We start from the raw sequence: 20,149 nt of genomic DNA on the forward strand, positions 1-20,149 counted from the left end.
TTTTCATAGCTTCTCCTAGTGATCGGCATTCTTATCTTGTACAATCATCATCATCATCATCATCATCATTTATTTAATTGTATTAATATTAACATTTAATAGACCAAGATATTATACATATTTAGATTGTAACAAACTGTAACATATATATGGTATAGATTATGATTGTAATCCTCTCTAAACATAACAGAGAGTTTGTTAGGGTAAATCTCTTAGATGCAGGAAGCAATACGTGTATATATAGGATTACAATTATTAATGAAATCAACACATTAACCTCTATTGTCTCTATCATGGTATCAGAAGTATCGATCCATTCTTTCTACTACACCATCACGCTCTCAAAATCTCTTTTTCTGTCTTCATATTTCTGTAAACCTTCTTCACCAATCACCAACTCATGTCTGAAACTGGAATATTCCATCCAGCAATCACTGTTAACAGCATAAAGAACTTTATCCCTATCACTCTCGATCTAGATACAAGTCAATACATCACCTGGGCAGAGTTATTTCAAATACAATGTCGCGCTTATCAAGTCATTGATCACATCCTTCCAAAAGCACGTGCTACACAATCGTCTGATTCCTCCGACACCACTGATACTCAAACTACAACCAAAGAATCATGGTAAAGGCTTGATGCTATTGTTCTACAAGGGATGTACGGCAAAATCTCCAAAAAACTCCTCACCACCATAATGAAACAAAACACAAATACTGCTACTGCCTGGCAACGCATCAAACAAATGTTCTAAGATAACAAAAATGCTCACGCAGTTCATCTAAACCACAAATTCACAAACACAAAATTAGACAACTTTACCTCTGTTTCTACCTACTGTTAAGAACTGAAGAACCTAGCTGACCAATTGGATAATGTTGGTCCTGCAATCGAAGATGATCGACTTGTTTTTCAATTAATAAGTGGCCTCAATTAAGTTATCAAACCGTGGGCTCTCATCTCGCCTACACCAAACCTCTCCCACCGTTTTATGATGCTTGATCGACGTTGATTCTTGATGAACAACGAAAACAAGTTCTTGCTGCTCAAAACCCTAATTTGGCCGCTGACACTGTCTTAGCAGCCACTACATCACCACCGCAATAACCACCTGGCAATCGCAATTTCGGTAACTTTGGTAACTCCGGTTAGTCAACCTATTTCAATCGAGGAAGAGGACGGTCATCTAATAGAGGCAACAATCGGGGTAGAAATTCTGGTTATTCTAATTGTGGAAGAGGCAGAAACAATTTTAGGTTTTTTAATGGACCAAATCAGCAATCTAATTGGGCTTATCCTAATTGGGCTAATCAGCAAACCACATGGAGCCCATCACCATGTCCTTATCCTACAACTCCATGGGCTTGACCAAACTCCAACCCAACTGCAGGTATATTGGGCCCTAGACCCCAACAACATCATGCATATGCTCAATCAGTAAATTCTACTCCAACAGATATCGAGTCTGCCATGTACACCATAAGTTTAAATCTATCTGACAACAACTGGTACATAGACACTGGCGCCTCTTTTCACATGACGGGTTCACAAGGTAAGCTCCTGTCTTATTCTCAATCAAACCTTTCCCGACACACACCCGTAGGTAATGGGCACAATATTCCAATTTACAGTTATGGCCACTCCTTATTACCATCACTCACATGTCCCTTATACTTATCTAATATTCCGTATACACCTAATCTTATCAAAAACCTTATATATGTTCGTCATTTATCTACTTATAACTATGTTTCTATTGAACTTGATCCCTTTGGTTTTATTTTGAAGGATTTTCCGAAGGGAACCCCAATCATGCGATCCAATAGCTCCGGTGACATATATTCATATAATGCATCCGCTCTTCAACATAAACTCAACAAGCATCTAGCTTGTTCTGCTGTTTCTTCTGATTTATGGCACCATCGTCTAGGACATCCAGGCGCTAGTGTTTTAAAATCACTTAGTAATAAACGTTACATTTCTTGTATGTCAAATATTAGCAATAAAATTTTTCAATCTTGTGTTTTTTGGCAAACAAACACGCTTACCTTTTCATGTTTCTACATCTTTTACTTATGGACCATTTGATATTATTCACAGTGATTTATGGACGTCACCGGTTGCTAGCACTGTTGGATATAAATTTTATATATTGTTTCTTGATGATTATACAAATTTTTTTGGACCTACCCCATTGCAGATAAATCTGACGTTTATTCCATTTTTACCACCTTTCATTCTTACATCATGACCCAATTCCGAACCCCCGTTAAACAATGGCCTTAACCGAATGACAATTGGAAACGTGCTATGTTTGAGGAATACAAGGCTTTGGTTGATAATAATACGTGCTCTTGTCCCACGTGAACCCCATATGCAGATTATTCGTTCAATGTGGATATTTCGTCATAAAATGAACTCTAATGGCTCATTTGAACGCTATAAAGCGCGCTTGGTAGGTGATGGGCGCGCACAACTTGGTATTGATTGTCACGAAACATTTAGTCCGGTTGGTAAACCGGCCACCATCCGCACCGTTCTTAGCATTGCAACCTCAAAATCATGGCCGATTCATCAACTAGTGTATCTTTGATTCTATAGGTTTAGTTTTTCTTATTTGCTAATTTGCTCTTGGTTAATATTGTAATGTGTGGTACAATTGCCGCAAAAAGTGTACGAGCCACGAGAACAGTAGTGTACACAAGACTGTTACGAAGTGCTATATAAAACAAATATACTAATTCTTAACATTTGGGACACAACTATTCATACAGTTCTGTTTAGTGTTGAATTGGGACACGACAAAAAGATTGAAAAGGCCCATGCTTTCTTTTTTGAAATAAGGATAGATGGTTTGTTGAGAGATTTTCTTAAAAAAACCGCCTTACCAAAGTCACCTATTTCATACGCCGGAAAAGAAAACTATCTATCTGAGTGTAAGAGAATAGAAACCCTGAATATTATTGATTACATTAGCCTCTATTTATAGAGTAGATAACCCTATAAAAGCTAACGGACCGAGCCCACAATGAAATCGGGTCAGGCCAATAATACTAATACTCTAACATTCCCCCGCAGTCCGAACGGCGAAATCGCGAAAGTTCAGACTGGAAGGAAACACAAATATCAAATAAATAAATGCTCAAACTGAAACGTAAATACTATACCTAAATACGTGTATAATGACATGGTAAAACAAATTACAACCAAAGTCTTCAAAACTTGTAGTCTTGACTGAGTTGACGACTTTTTTTTTTTTTTTTTTTTTTATAGCATTGTACGAAACAAGAAACGCTGGAATGTTTTTAGTGAAGAGGGAAATAAAATAGAAAGAGGTTGGCCAAATATTCGTGGCAATTCTAGAAACGTTAGAATTTTTTATTTTTTTTTTTTTTGTTTTTTTTTTTTTTTATAAAGAGAAATAGAGTAAAAGAAGTATAAATAGAAACGAGAGTTATGCAAAATACGGAGTAGAAGATATCGTTGAATATTATCGATTACATTAGGCTCTATTTATAGAGTAGATAACCCTAGAAAAACTAACGGACTGAGCCCCAGCCCCTAATGAAATCGGGTCGGGCCAATAATACTAATACTCTAACACTGAGTTCAGATTTGATCGCTGAGACTATAGGTTCGTTCGAAATAACAAAATACCTAAATAGATGTATTATGCATTTGCAATACCATTTTCTTCTTTTATCCAATCTATGAAATTGTTGAGATTTTTGTGGGATGTATTCCCTTTTTGCACACTATCAAACACCTTTTGTTTCCAATTCAATGCATTTTCTTTGACTATGTTGTTTCCCAACAGCTCCTCAACCGTACTCTCGATTTCGCCACGTGTCACACGACCGATATCGTCTTTCTTCAGACCTAAACCAGTTTTCCACATATCGCATATATAAGTCGCGTTAAGAAACTGATCAGCAAAATAAGGCCAACACAAGAACTGAACACCATTGCTGACACCTTCCATCGTTGAGTTCCAACCGCAATGACTCATGAAACACGCCACCGACGGATGTTTTAGAACCTCCTGTTGCGGTGCCCACGGGACCACTTTCCCACGAGCGCCTACTCTCTCCATGTATCCATTTGGGTACACGTAATTGGTACTACCGTTTACGCCAGGTCGAACAACCCACAAGAACGGCTTATTCGTGACCTCGAGTCCTAGTGCCAGTTCTTCAAATTGTGGCTGGTCAAAAATTGTGTAGCTCCCAAACGCTACATAAATGACTGAGCCGACAGGTTGTTGATCGAGCCATGTGAGACAAGTAGAGTCTTCGTTCCAAAAGTGTCCTGTTTGTTTTGTAGATCTATTGGTCGCCAAAAGTGGACCCACCGGCAACATTTTTGGGAATAGGGTATAAGCCCCTGGCTCAAGCTCCATAGTCGAGTTGCATATTATACGGTCTGCTACTTCCGCTGCTTTTTTACATTCTAAAACTATGATGTTAAAAAGAATTTTGTTTGTGGCTGCATCACCCATACATGCCCATGTAAAATTTGAAGGGTCCATGGCTGGCATGGTTGTTGATAAATGAACAATTTGCTTCTTCAAAGGTACTCCTGAAACATAATTTTTATTATTACATAACAAAGCTAATAATCAAGTACTACTTTTTATGGATTTTGCTAACGACAACTTTAAGGACCGTTGTTAACATGGTAAAACACTTGTACAGTTAGTTAACCGCCACAATAAATTTAGTGACCAATAACGACAGTCTTAAGGTGCTGGTGTTAGCATAATCCTCTTTTTACCAATAAACGCTTATCTCACCATTGTTATCAATAACTCCATCTTCAAACAACGTCTGAACGCTCAAGAACGAGGCCAGAAGTGCAGCAGAGCCAGCACAAAAGGTTGCGAGTCTAATTCCCATTTTCTTTGCAACTTTTGAGACCCATCCCATGCAATAATCAGCAATAATACACGTAATATTATCGTCACCTGAAACTGAATTATTATTAATACCTTTTATTAACTCTTCTAGTTTGCTAGGCATGACTCGGGACATTGTTTCTGTCAATTTCCCGAGGTCATTCCTGTCGTCCGATGGTTCGATACCATCTGGGATCGAAACCATTTTCATCAAATCACTCGAACCGTGATCATTTTCTGACCAGACACTCGTAATCCGTTTGTGAGTGTTTTCGGTGTTTACATACGTGACCTTGATATCGTTGGCGGTGAGGTACCCTGCCACCTCTATTAGGGGAATCACATGGCCTTGTGCTGGATATGGTATTAGCAGAACATGACTATTTTTCATTTTTTTGTTAGTAAATTGACGGAAACAGAATACAATGTTTTGCAACTTAGCCTGGCTAATTACTTTTCTTGTTTAATAAACCTAGATAGATAAATATATAACTGTTGAGTTTACAACTATTTTCAAATTATTGAGGAGTAAATGTAGGACCATCAGGCACTGTTAAATTAACGTTGCTAATGTTTTTTTTTTTTTTTTTTTAACGGCAAGCTTTATCAAAAGTAATGTTTTTTTTTTTTTAACGTTTCTAATGTTAATGCCCGTCTTTATCAAGTGTAAAGTTGTTTACATTATATTACCTGAATTGATTGATTGACATGTTTATTTTCCAAGAATAAAAACAAAAGCTTGAATTATTAATATCCTGTGTACTACTTTTGGTCATTTGTGTATGTCCTAATCATATATAATAGGAACAAAATCTTAGGAGAAATTATGATGAGACTCACAAATGCAAGTTTTTTGAAACAAGTGATCAGACTTGCAACTCGTACCTATAAATTCGATACCAATTTCACCGGAATCTCATTAGATTCCGTGAGCCAATAGGGGCCTTAATTTTTTGACTACTGTACTCAGGATATGTTATGTATCAAACACTAGATAAAGTCCAATAAACCTACCACAAATACTAGTTTGGGCTTTTAGTAGTCTTTACAGACCGACCTAGGCCACGATATATATACTCAACTCTTTTCGGAGCCGAGATGATGATTTGTGGGATAAACCATCCCAAAATTAAATAATGACGTTTTTGATTTGATACATTGCACTTGCGCAAATCAAACAACCCACAAGAATGCTATGCTTGTGAGTTCAAGCCTTAAAACTAGCCAGCACGTTAGACTGGACATATAGGTCAAATATTGGCACGCTTCCAAATGCCACATAGATGACGGAGGTAGGTAACTGTTATGTATAATATGGGCTCAATTAAACCGAAATTACACAAAGAAAAGCAACCTGGAAGCTTATGATCAAGAACAGCTACGAAGTTGACTTTTATTGACTTATTCACAATTAAAGGTTGTTACAAGAATTTGAGAGTGAATTGAGTTACAATTGTAATCGGAAAACTGATACTAATGCAATTGACAACGGTATTTAAACTATCTCCTAACAGAAATAACCAATTCAGTTGCAGGTCAATCTGTTACAGGAAGGAGATGACACGTGCTTATCACGTGCCATAAGTCAACCCTGTTTCAACTCAACTCACGTGCCTTGCACACTGCACACTTAACGAATGTTTAACAATTAGTCGTCAATTAACCTTGACCTAACGGTAATTAACAGAATCCATAACTGTAACATGTCCAACATATAAGTCGTCAATTGAAGTTTCACTTTAAAACAATTAGTGATAGATGGTGTAGTTCACTGGATTATATACAAACATCTTTTTTCTTTCTTTTTGTTACTTATGTTGGACATGGGTTGGCACTTTGCACCCAACAATTATGCAACTGTAGTTCTTTCACAAGTGTCCTACTCCCTCCCTTCAACACTCACTCATAAAATATGTTATATTGTATACAAGTAGTTTTAGAGTAAGACTTTTTTGTTCCGTTGGTTCCTCTATTATACCCCATATTACTAACAGCGTCCCTTGATTTTTAATTTGGCTTTTAGAATCCTTTGTTTTTCCTGATTTGGCAATCTGCATCCCTCCGTCTAAATTCAGTTAAATAAGTCCGTTAAGTCATGAATTGTGTTTTGCATGTGAGGGTAAATTAGTCTTTTTAGCGTCTTTTTCATCTGAATCTTTATCTACATCACCATCTCCATCTTCTTCACCAAAACATTATAAACCCTAATTTATTTAATCACCACAACAACAAAAAATCTAAAATCAAATACTGATATTGCGCATTTAATCTATTATTACTCTCACAATATCGATCATTATTTGGTCCGTTTGGATACGAATTGAAGTGTTTTGGTTGATTTTATGAAGATTCGAGTTTGAGAACCGAGAAGCGTTGAGTTGCACAGTTTGAAGACTTTTGAGGTACAATTTTCATCGTGTTATCATAAGTACCAGTTTTGGTTAAGGACATAAGTCGGATCGAGTTTTAAGCGGATTATATGTAAAATTTGAGTTGGAATACGGAACAGCAGAGAGCCGCGGCGTGGGTTTACGTGTATTTTGTTTACTGTTGTTTTGTTAAAATGGGGGTTCAGCAACAGCAGGAAGCCGCGGCGCGGGGTACGTCGGCCAGCATTTTTTTTGGAAACTCTATTTAAGGCCGAATTTTTACCCTAATATTCATTCTTCCATCCATACGAATTCCAGCAGCTTTGGGGCGACTTTTGGTGATTTTTGGGGAATCCCAACATCATTCAATCAACTCAATCATTCCGAAAACGCGTTTCGATTCGTCAATCATTCAAGATCACTATTTTAATTAGGTTTAATTCTTATCAACATAATGAATTATCTTAATTGTTTATTTATGATTTTGCTTTCAGCCATGATTGTTAGCTAAACTTTTAATGCTTGTCTAGATTAATAACCGAGGTTTTGGATGTTATGATTTATGGTTTATGAGCTTATGCATGTTTATTTCAATAGTTTGAATAAAAGATCGATTCTTATTGATGTTTAACTTTATGAACTTAATTGATTAGTGTATTTGTTTGATAAAAAGAACTATTGTTGATTTAATACACTAGTTTACAATTGATTTGTCTTAATTGATTGTTTGCTAAACCGATCCAAGGGGGTAAATCAAGTTTAAACGTTTAGACGATATATGGGTGAATTGTGTAGAGCGAACGCATAGGCAATTGTTATTCAAATCTTTGATCTAGTTAATTAATTAGTCACAAACGAAAAGGTCTTAGGTGTCAGGGAACCCTACATCTAGTAATTCTAGTTTGAGTACTTGCTAAAGAGAAATCTTGGCGGGTCGACTGAGTAATTTGCATGTATTGAGTCTTAAATCAGGCTAAAGTATAAAAACATCCAATTCCAAGCGTAAAAGGTCTAGACGAGTATTTTCATTCGAATTGATATCAAAAACTATCTTAATTGCCTTCTTGTTTTAATTTTTATAAATCTAAAATCCAAAAAATATTGTTTTTATTTTTCAAATCAAATCTTGATTTTGCTAATCGTTAAATAGCCACAAAACCCATTATCTCGTACTTTCAATTTTAATAGATTAATTTAGTTTATTTCCATTAGTTGCAATCTTAATTCTCACTTTTAAACTGTCCTTGGAACGATTTCGGATTTACCAACTTTATACTATTGCACGATGGGGTACACTACCCGTTAGTGTGTAGTAATCTTTTAACCGATATTTTCCACTATAAATTATAGACGCGATTTTACACATCAAATACCTATTTCTTTCTGTATACTATAAAAAACCCTTTGTGACTAATATTCAAGCAATTCAAAATTAAGTACATCAGTGTGGATACAATATGAAACTTTGGCTTCGTGGATGAAAAAATTAAGTACATCACGATACAATATGAAACTTTTGAGCTAAAATATATTATTGTTTCACGATACGAATAATGAAACCGGATCTAGATGTACTTAATCGGACGTTAGATGGCCTATTTTATTACGGTTATCAATTTCGCGACGGGATGCCGCGCCTCCGTTGAACAGCATTGGTGGCGAATAAGATGAATAACTCCCACTAATGGTGTATCCTAGGGGATACACATATAAAAATATCATTTTTATACAGCAGAATGGATCAAAAAGCATAAAAGATTGCAATACTTGGCAGTTTTTAGCATTTGCCGTCCAGTGTTCAGCAGGTCGCCCAGCGTTCAGCAGGCCACCCAGCGTCATGCGTAAGCCCTGCATGCAGCTTCAATGCTTAAGCCCTTTTACTAGGCGCGTGAACGACACGCAACCACGTCAACACACGCCACCGACCTTCCGGATACTTCGCATAACAGAATTAATCAGCGATTGACACGTGTATCCCGAGAATTTCGGACATTCTACGCCTATAAATAGACCCATGGGTCACCACATTTCGGGGGATCTGATCTAAACTTCAGTCAGAGAGAAGTACACTTTCTCTCTCACACAGTTCTTTCTCACTCTAAAACATTTACCGCTGATAATGCTAAAAACGAACATATATTTCATAGCATTATTCCCCAAGAAAGACAAGATTTTAGTTGGTATTGTTCGATTTACAAGCAATATTCGTTTAAATATTAAAAAGTGAAGACAAAAGACAGATTCGACAAATTGAAGACAAAAAGGTCCAAAGAGCTAAAAAGTACAAGATACAACTAAAAAGGTTCAAAATATTGATGAGGAACGTCTCAAAATGACAAGAGTACAAGTTACAAGACGCAAAGTACACGATATAAAATAATACACGAAGACGTCCGAAAATCCGGAACCGGGACCTGAGCCAAGAAGAAACGCCCGACGCAACGGACCAAAAATATCTAGTCTACTATGCACAAGAATATAATATAATATATATATAATTATATATAATTATATATTATATATATTATTATTATTATATTACGTCGGCAAGAAGAAAACAAAGCAATTTGGCTGGATCCAGGGTGGCCATGCGACTCGCATGGCCAGAGGCACAAATCCAAGCGAGTCGCATGGAGTGCAAATGTTGGTCAGGTCCTATATAAAGCCAGTTTTCTGCCGAGTTTTATATCATAATTTCATCTCTCTCTCAATATATACGTAATATATATATATAATTTATATTTTAATTTTAATTTTAATTCTAATAATAAGGGTATGTTAGCGAATGTTGTAAGGGTGTAAGTCGAAATTCTGTCCGTGTAACGCTACGCTATTTTTAATCATTGTAAGTTATGTTCAACCTTTTTATATTAATGTCTCGTAGCTAAGTTATTATTATGCTTATTTAAAACGAAGTAATCATGATGTTGGGCTAATTACTAAAATTGGGTAATTGGGCTTTGTACCATAATTGGGGTTTGGACAAAAGAACGACACTTGTGGAAACTAGACTATGGGCTATTAATGGGCTTTATATTTGTTTAACTAAATGAAAGTTTGTTAATGTTAATATAAAGATTTACAATTGGGCGTCCCTATAAATTACCATATACACTCGATCGGACACGATGGGCGGGGTATTTATATGTACGAATAATCGTTCATTTAACCGGACACGGGAATGGATTAATAGCCACTAGAATAATTAAAACAGGGGTGAAATTACATTCAAGGGTAATTGGTGTAATTGTTAACAAAGTAGTAAAACCTTGGTTTACACGCAGTCGATAACCTGGTGTATTCATTAAACAAAGTATTAAAACCTTGTTACAATTCGAATCCCCAATTAGTTGGAATATTTATCTTCGGGTATAATAATAATTTGACAAGGACACTTGCAATTTATATTTATGACTGATGGACTGTTATGGACAAAAACCAGACGGACATATTAAATAATCCAGGACAAAGGACAATTAACCCATGGGCATAAAACTAAAATCAACACGTCAAACATCATGATTACGGAAGTTTAAATAAGCATAATTCTTTTATTTCATATTTAATTTCCTTTATTTTATATTTAATTGCACTTCTAATTATCGCACTTTTATTTATTGTTATTTAATCGCACTTTTAATTATCGTACTTTTTAATTATCGCAAGTTTATTTTATCGCACTTTTATTATTCGCAATTTCATTATCGTTATTTACTTTACGCTTTAATTTAAGTCTTGTATTTATTTTATATTTTACATTAGGTTTTAACTGCGACTAAAGTTTTAAAATCGACAAACCGGTCATTAAACGGTAAAAACCCCCCTTTATAACAATAATATTACTTATATATATATTTGTATTTTTATAAAAGTAAACTAATATAGCGTTGAGCTTTGTTCAAAGATTTCCCTGTGGAACGAACCGGACTTACTAAAAACTACACTACTGTACGATTAGGTACACTGCCTATAAGTGTTGTAGCAAGGTTTAAGTATATCCATTCTATAAATAAATAAATATCTTGTGTAAAATTGTATCGTATTTAATAGTTTTTCCTAGTAAAATAATAACTATTTTATATACACCTCGCTTCACATCAAGTTATTTTTGGCGCCGCTGCCGGGGATATTCGCCGAAGCGAAACGCCATATTTTTAATTTTTAAGTTATAATTAGTTTTGGTAAAATTTATATTTTTAAAAAATTAAAAAATATATAAAAAAAAAAGAGCTTTTAAAATCGAAAAAAAAAAAAGAAAAAAAAAAGTATTTTAAATATATTTTTAAGTTTTTCTTTTATTTTTACAAAATTATAAAGTATTTTAAGTTTATTTTTAGTTTTTAAAATTAAGTTTTATTTTAATTATATATATTTATCTTTTAAATATAAAACAGAAAAATATAAATAAATAATAAATATTACGTTTGAACCTGTCATTGAACCCCCTGATTTGAACCTGCAAGGAAGGTCATGCGACTCGCATGACCCCCTCCCTAAAATCATGCGACTCACATGATGACCCAGGTCAGGCCACATGTAAACCCTAATTCTGCATTTAATGCGGAGTATAATATATTATTATTATAATAAAACCTAGTTTGATTATTATTAATTAAGTTTTTAGTTTAATTATTTTTAACTACTTTTAATTAGTTTTATTATATTTAAAACTTAATACTTTAATATAATTAATATAAAAATAATATTTTAATAAAAATTGTATTTTTATAACTTTTTATAACTTTTAATATTTTGTCCCTTTTTAATCGTTGTAGCGTAATATTTGTATCTTTTAGCTCATATTTAATTTTAAACTTAGTTTTTGCTATAGTCATTTTTACTCCTAGATTTTTAGGCTTTGCCGTAGAATTCCTTAAGTGCTTTTTCTTTAGACTAAGATTTAGGTGCTTTAGAATTTTGCGACGCCTTTTTAAGTTTTAGTTTCTTTTTAAGTTATTTCCATTTGGGATTTAGTTTTTCCTGTAAGCTTTAATATTTTTAGACACCTTTTACTATGTACCAATTATCATTCCAATTAGTAATTTCAATTTGCGATTATAATTTTAAGTTAGTTGTAGTAATAAGGTTAGGTTAGTAAAGTATTGTTAAGTTGTTATAAGTTTCTTTTATTTTTCCGTCACCTTTTATTTTTCAACCATTTTATTTTATTTTTTTTTTCTCGACCTTTTGCGACGAACTCTTTTTCTCTCTTATTTCTCGCCATTCTAGTTTTTAGGACTTAGAATTTTTTCTACTTCTTATCTAAATTTTTTAAAATTTCGAAAATTTATTTTAAGTGGTTAAATTAATAGACATCAAAATTTTCTGGTTCGTAGTAATAGTTGGATTTGTACGTGGACCGGGTTATTGGAGCCAAACAGTCCTCAATTATATTGAGACCAAACGAATCCTGCCCCTCTGCTGCATCTTTTGGCTATTCGAAACGTGGGCAAAATCAGAAAAGTCTATTGATTGGATAACTTATTATAATTTTTCTTTCCTTTTAAAAACTAATAGGATATTCAGTGAATGCACCGAGCAAGACGTTCATCACCTTTTGTACGTTCACCACCTGTAACTAGATCAAGACATCGTTTAACAAATATAACCGCCGTTGATTTTTCTTTAGAATCGTCATCCAGTCAACCAAGTACTTCAGTTCAAATTTCCGATAATCCATTTTTTGAACCCAACCTCACAATTGAGAATCCAGAGAATATTCAGGAACGGTTCGTAGATCCTGAACCATTAAACTTTCCTCCGGAACCACCAATCATTCAAACAGAGATTGTTGAGGAACGAACTATTAAAACAGAATCATCTATTGATACCGAGTCAACAAATTCAATTATGGAGAATCTGGAACCTTTAAGTATGGAAGACCGAATGAGAGCTAAACGCACTGGCCAAGGTCACGCAATTACCCATCCAGACATTAATGCGCCAGATTATGAAATCAAAGGACAAATTCTACACATGGTGACTAATCAATGCCAATTTAGTGGTGCGCCGAAGGAAGATCCAAATGAACATCTACGTACCTTTAATAGGATCTGCACACTATTTAAAATCCGAGAAGTGGAGGATGAACAGATATATCTCATGTTATTTCCCTGAACTTTAAAGGGAGAAGCCAAAGATTGGTTGGAATCGTTACCTGAAGGGGCGATTGATACATGGGACGTTTTAATTGACAAATTTCTTAAACAATTTTTTCCTGCATCTAAAGCCGTAAGACTTCAAGCAGAAATTGTTACGTTCACACAGAAACCAAATGAAACTCTATATGAGGCGTGGACAAGATATGGAAAGTTGTTAAGAGGATGTCCGCAACATGGTTTAGACACCTGTCAAATAGTACAAATATTCTACCAAGGATGCGACATCACTACAAGAAAAGACATAGATATAGCAGCTGGTGGTTCTATTATGAAGAAAACCGAAACTGATGCTTACAAAATTATTGATAACACTGCTTCCCACTCACATGAGTGGCACCAAGAAAAAGATATCATTAGATCATCTAAAGCAGCTAGAGCCGATTCTAGCCATGACTTAGATTCCATTTCCGCAAAGATAGATGCTTTCGAGAGACGAATGGAAAAGATGACTAAAGATATTCATGCTATACGAATTAGTTGTGAGCAGTGTGGAGGACCACATTTGACAAAAGATTGTCTAAGTATTGAATTAACAATGGAACAAAGAGAGAATATTTCATACATAAACCAAAGGCCTGGAAATAATTATCAGAATAATTATCAACCGCCAAGACCGATTTACAATCAAAACCAGAATTATAACCGAAATATTCCATACAACAACCAACAAGGTCCTAGCAATCAACAAGTATCCAATAATACTTATAATCAGCAAAGACCTAATTTTCAAAACAAACCACCACAACAAACCGATGATAAAAAGCCGAATTTAGAAGATATGATGACGAAGCTAGTTGAAACTCAAACGCAGTTTTTCACATCTCAGAAACAAACAAATGAACAAAATGCTCAAGCATTTAGAAATCAACAAGCTTCTATTCAAAATCTAGAACAAGAAGTAAGTAACCTAGCAAGATTAATAGGTGAAAGAAAACCGGGAAGTCTACCTAGTGATACAAATGCTAACCCCAGGAATGAAACAGCTAAAGCTATTACCACAAGAAGTGGTACAACACTTAAACCACCTGAAATACCTGTAACTTCTGATGAAACTATTCCTACTCCACAAGAACCACAACCTGATCAAGATAAGGAAAAAGAACCGGTAGTTGAAAAAGTTAATGAAAATAACACAGTTAAGGATAAACCTTATGTTAAACCATACCAACCACCACTTCCTTACCCGAGTAAAATGAAGAAAGAGAAACTTGAAGCCGAGCAATCCAAATTCTTGGATATGTTTAAACAGATAAATGTAAATCTTCCTTTCATTGATGTGATTTCAGGAATGCCAAGATATGCTAAATTCTTGAAAGATCTAATCTCAAATAGAAAGAAAATGGAAGAACTCTCGGCTGTTACTATGAATGCTAATTGTTCAGCAGTGCTGTTAAATAAGATACCAGAAAAACTATCTGATCCAGGAAGTTTCACAATTCCATGTTTTCTGGGTAGTCTTAGTTCAATAGAAGCATTGGCAGACTTAGGTGCTAGTATAAATCTAATGCCGTATTCACTATACGCTAAACTAGACCTTGGAGAATTAAAACCAACCAGAATAAGCATACAACTAGCCGATAGATCAATAAAATATCCTAGAGGGATAATGGAGAACATGCTAGTTAAAGTTGGTACTTTAGTATTTCCAGTAGATTTTGTTGTTTTGGACATGGAAGAAGATTCTCAAGTTCCTCTCATATTAGGAAGACCATTCTTAAACACGGCTAAAGCAATGATAGACGTGTTCGGTAAGAAACTGACCCTAAGTATAGAGGATGAGAGTGTTACCTTTTCAGTTGATAGAGCAATGCAACAACCACAATCTGCAGATGATACATGTTATTATATTCAAACTATAGATGCACATGCAGAATTATTAGAAGAATTTCCAGAATTACAAGGAACAGGAGAATGTTCTTTAGGAGAAGGTAATGAACCAATTGATGAAGCTGAAATGTTAGCTACACTTATAGCTAATGGATATGAACCAACAACAGAAGAAATTCAAATGCTAAAAGAAGAAGACAGATATCGATATAAATCATCGATAGAAGAACCTCCGAAATTAGAGTTAAAGCCACTTCCAAACCATTTGGAATACGCTTATTTACATGGTGAATCTGAATTACCTGTAATAATATCGTCTTCTCTTACTGAAAATGAGAAATCACAACTCATTTCTATGTTGAAAGCTCATAAACCAGCCATTGCATGGAAGATTCATGATATTAAAGGAATAAGTCCTTCGTATTGCACACATAAAATCCTTATGGAAGAAGGTCATAAAACGTATGTGCAACGCCAACGAAGACTAAATCCTAATATGCAAGATGTAGTTAAGAAAGAGATTATTAAACTGCTAGATGCAGGTTTAATTTATCCAATTTCTGATAGTCCATGGGTAAGCCCAGTTCAATGCGTGCCAAAGAAGGGTGGCATGACTGTCATTACAAATGAGAAAAATGAGCTTATTCCTACTAGAACTGTAACAGGATGGCGTGTATGTATTGATTATAGAAAATTAAATGACGCCACCAGAAAAGATCACTTTCCCTTACCTTTCATAGATCAAATGTTGGAAAGATTAGCCGGAAATAGTTACTATTGTTTTCTAGATGGATTTTCCGGATATTTTCAAATTCCAATAGCACCCGAAGACCAAGAGAAAACCACATTCACGTGCCCTTATGGTACTTTTGCTTACAAAAGAATGCCATTTGGACTTTGCAACGCCCCTGCAACCTTTCAAAGGTGTATGATGGCGATTTTTCACGACATGATAGAAGAATGCATGGAAGTATTCATGGATGACTTTTCAGTCTTCGGTGATACATTTAAATCATGTCTAGTTAATCTAGAACGAATGCTAATTAGATGCGAAAAATCAAATCTAGTACTTAATTGGGAGAAATGCCATTTCATGGTTAAAGAAGGCATCGTTCTTGGACATAAAATTTCAAAAGAAGGAATTGAAGTGGATAGAGCTAAAGTAGATGTAATTGCTAAACTTCCACATCCCACCAATGTTAGAGGAGTTAGGAGTTTTCTAGGGCATGCCGGTTTTTACCGACGTTTCATAAAAGATTTTTCTAAAATTGCCACTCCTATGAATAAACTCCTAGAAAAGGATGCGCCATTTATCTTTTCAGATGAATGTATCAAATCTTTTAATATTCTTAAAGAAAAACTCACTAATGCACCGATCATGATAACACCAAATTGGAATCTACCATTTGAACTAATGTGCGATGCAAGTGATTTTGCAATGGGAGCCGTTTTAGGACAAAGGATTGAAAAACGATTTCAACCTATATATTATGCTAGTAAGACATTACAAGGAGCACAAACGAACTATACAACTACTGAAAAAGAACTCCTTGCTATTGTCTTTGCTTTTGACAAATTTAGATCATATCTCGTTCTAGCAAAAACGGTGGTCTATACCGACCATTCTGCTCTTAGATACCTATTTTCAAAACAAGATGCTAAACCAAGATTAATTCGTTGGATCTTACTCTTACAAGAGTTTGATATTGAAATCCGAGATAAAAAAGGAGCAGAAAATCTCGCCGCTGATCATCTTTCTCGTCTTGAAAATCCCGAATTAGAAGTTCTAAATGAATCAGCCATACAAGACAACTTTCCTGATGAATATCTATTGAAGATAGATTATAAAGAAATTCCATGGTTTGCAGACTATGCAAACTACTTAGTTTGTGGATTCCTTGAAAAAGGATTATCGTACCAAAGACGAAAGAAATTCTTCAGTGATATAAAACACTATTTCTGGGAAGATCCACATCTGTTTAAAAGTTGTCCCGATGGAATAATACGCCGATGTGTATTTGGAAATGAAGCTAGTAAAATTTTAAACCATTGTCACACAGGACCAACAGGAGGGCATTATGGGCCTCAACTAACAGCAAGAAAAGTTTATGAAGCTGGATTCTATTGGCCTACAATTTACAAAGACGCACACCTTCTTTGCAAATCCTGTGATGCATGTCAAAGGGCCGGAAAAATAAGTCAACGTGATGAAATGCCACAAAATGTCATCCAAGTATGTGAAGTATTTGACATTTGGGGTATTGACTTTATGGGTCCATTTCCAAAATCTCATAATAATCTATATATACTCGTAGCCATTGATTATGTATCTAAATGGGCGGAAGCACAAGCTCTCCCAACTAACGATGCACGAGTTGTAGTCAACTTTTTAAAACGTCTTTTTGCAAGGTTTGGAACACCGAAAGCTTTAATAAGTGATCGGGGTACTCATTTCTGTAATAATCAACTTGAGAAAGTTCTTAAAAGATATGGAGTAACTCATAAAATCTCCACCGCATATCATCCACAAACAAGTGGACAAGTTGAAAATACCAACCGAGCTTTAAAACGTATTCTAGAGAAAACCGTAGGATCAAATCCAAAGGAATGGTCCATTAAATTGGAGGATGCACTCTGGGCTTTTAGAACAGCCTACAAAACTCCAATTGGAACCACACCTTTTAGACTTGTTTATGGAAAAGCATGTCATCTTCCAGTAGAAATTGAACACAAAGCATTTTGGGCTTTGAAGACATGTAATCTTGATTTACATGTAGCCGGACGTCTACGATTAAGTCAACTAAACGAATTAGAAGAATTAAGACATGAAGCATACGAAAATTCGTTAATCTATAAAGAAAGAACAAAGAAATGGCATGATAAAAGAATCAGAAGTTCAAAAGAATTTAAAGAAGGAGACAGAGTTCTTCTTTTCAATTCACGATTCAAGCTATTTCCTGGAAAATTGAAATCAAGATGGTCTGGACCATTCATAGTCAAAAGAGTTTTCCCATACGGAACGATAGAATTAATAAATTCAAATGGGATTGAATTTAAAGTTAATGGTCACAGAGTTAAACATTACATACATGGTCCGATGGAAGTCGACAACGAAGTTAATCACAATTTCGATACCACAGCTAACTAAGTGTGGGGAGAATCAAGTCTTTAAAGGATAATATGTATTTCTGTTAGAGTTAGATTGTCTGTTTTCGTGTAGTTCTCGAAAATGGAACACGTATGGTCTTTCCCTAGCAGACCCTAAAGAACTAGTCTTCTCCCCCCATTCTGAATTTTTATTTTTTTTAGGTTTTTACGAAATGAAGACTGCCTGTGAACTAAACCATGGTCTAATGCTACACGCTTTGATCACTAAACGTAATAATGACATACTACCGAGTGAATTAGTATCAGTAATCAGAGAAAGAATGGACGGAGTTAGAAAAGGATCCAGATGCGAAGATAATAAGTTACAATTTGGTAAAGGAAAATCAAAATCCGCAGCGAAAAGAAGAGCACGACACCTAGAACGATGTCACAAATGCGGAAAATGGTCACATGGAGGTAAATGTTCAAATAATCAAACCTATTCAAATACCGAATTTGTTACTTTATGCAGAGACGGACCGTTCATATGTTTAGAAGAAAAGACAATGAATGCTCGAGGTTACGCCTATGCAGCCATGGAAAATCAATTAAACCGACTATCTTATGAATATAATAGATCATATAACTAAGAAATCTATTTCACAGGTATGTCTGTACAGTTTTTATTTTTATTTTTATTTTTAACCTTTTGATAATAAACGCTAATTTGTTCGCTAAAAAGTATTAAATTGGTATTGAATAAAATTAGGTTTGGCGACCGAAATTATTGATATCGTTCAAAAATTTATTACATCACTGCGAAATTTAACGTTTATTCTTAAGGTATAAATATCTTTAAACAATCAACCCAAAATATTTCAAAAATTCGTCATGAGTTAAATTAGGTCTTGGAACCGAAATTACTTTACCGAAAAGAGGGGCGCATATTTTTGATAATATTTGATTGATTAAAGTGGGATAAAAAGACAAAAAGATTTTTAATTCTATTTTTACCATATTTTTAAAATTAATATTTAAATCTTAAGTTAATATTGTAAACTTTATAAAAACAATATATTTAAAATTGTAAATATTTGAAAAAAAAAAAAAATTAATATAAGTTTGGTGTGAATTTTTAATTTTTAAAATATAAAATTTTAATTTTATGCATTTCAAATTTTAAGTTTGGTGTGAATTTTTAATATTAATTTTGAATTTTATATTTAAGTTGTGTGAATTTAAAAACAAAAATTTACTTTATCTAATTAAGTTAAAAATATGATTTTTAAAATTCGTCGTAAGTTGAAGACTAGGTCTTTGAACCGAAATTGCTTTACCCGAGGGAGGGACGAGAACTTTTATTATCATTATTTTTAATCTTTTTGATTTAAAGTATGCCAAAAAAATTAAAAAAATCCAAAAATCTAAGTTTTTAAAACAATCGCTTGAAAATGACAAATTTTAAAATTTTGTCGAGGGACGGACTAGGGCATCTTCCCGAAACGACCTCGTCTTAAAAAGAAACAAAATTTTTAAAATTTTTATGTTTTAAAAGTATAAGGTTTTAAAAAAAAAAAAAAAAAAAAAAAAAAAAAAAAAAAAAAAAATACCTGGAATTGGCCCCCATGCGAGTCGCATGGGGATGGGCAGGAAACCATGCGACTCGCATGGATAATAAAAACTGGTCAGATACAAAAGTTCCAGCAATCTGTTTCTTTCTCACAATACACACACATATACACGAACTTGCACCCAAACCCTCTCAAAAATTCATCATTTTTCACCAAATTTCTTGCAAAACTTCACAA

At 34.4% G+C, this 20,149-nt stretch overlaps 1 protein-coding gene across 1 annotated transcript; it reads right to left on the reverse strand.

Annotated features, from left to right (window-relative positions):
• Positions 1–3,492: 3,492 nt before the first annotated feature.
• LOC139867258 (UDP-glycosyltransferase 83A1-like) lies at positions 3,493–5,332 on the reverse strand. The gene is made up of 2 exons (XM_071855602.1): positions 4,796–5,332; positions 3,493–4,581 (listed from the first exon to the last, which is right to left on the reverse strand). Exons 1-2 carry the CDS (start codon positions 5,286–5,288, stop codon positions 3,674–3,676), a joined length of 1,401 nt encoding a protein of 466 aa, XP_071711703.1. The 5' UTR covers positions 5,289–5,332; the 3' UTR covers positions 3,493–3,673.
• Positions 5,333–20,149: the final 14,817 nt, after the last annotated feature.

Source organism: Rutidosis leptorrhynchoides, chromosome 9, assembly GCF_046630445.1.
Source record: "Rutidosis leptorrhynchoides isolate AG116_Rl617_1_P2 chromosome 9, CSIRO_AGI_Rlap_v1, whole genome shotgun sequence".
Lineage (NCBI taxonomy): Eukaryota > Viridiplantae > Streptophyta > Magnoliopsida > Asterales > Asteraceae > Rutidosis > Rutidosis leptorrhynchoides.

Bases quoted from the DNA above. Each gene is read 5' to 3' on its own strand.
- LOC139867258 (XM_071855602.1), bottom strand. From the start codon at position 5,288: ATGAAAAATAGTCATGTTCTGCTAATACCATATCCAGCACAAGGCCAT. The intron at 4,582-4,795 runs GTGAGATAAGCG...ATTATGTTTCAG, and splicing joins TGGAGTTATTGATAACAATG to GAGTACCTTTGAAGAAGCAA.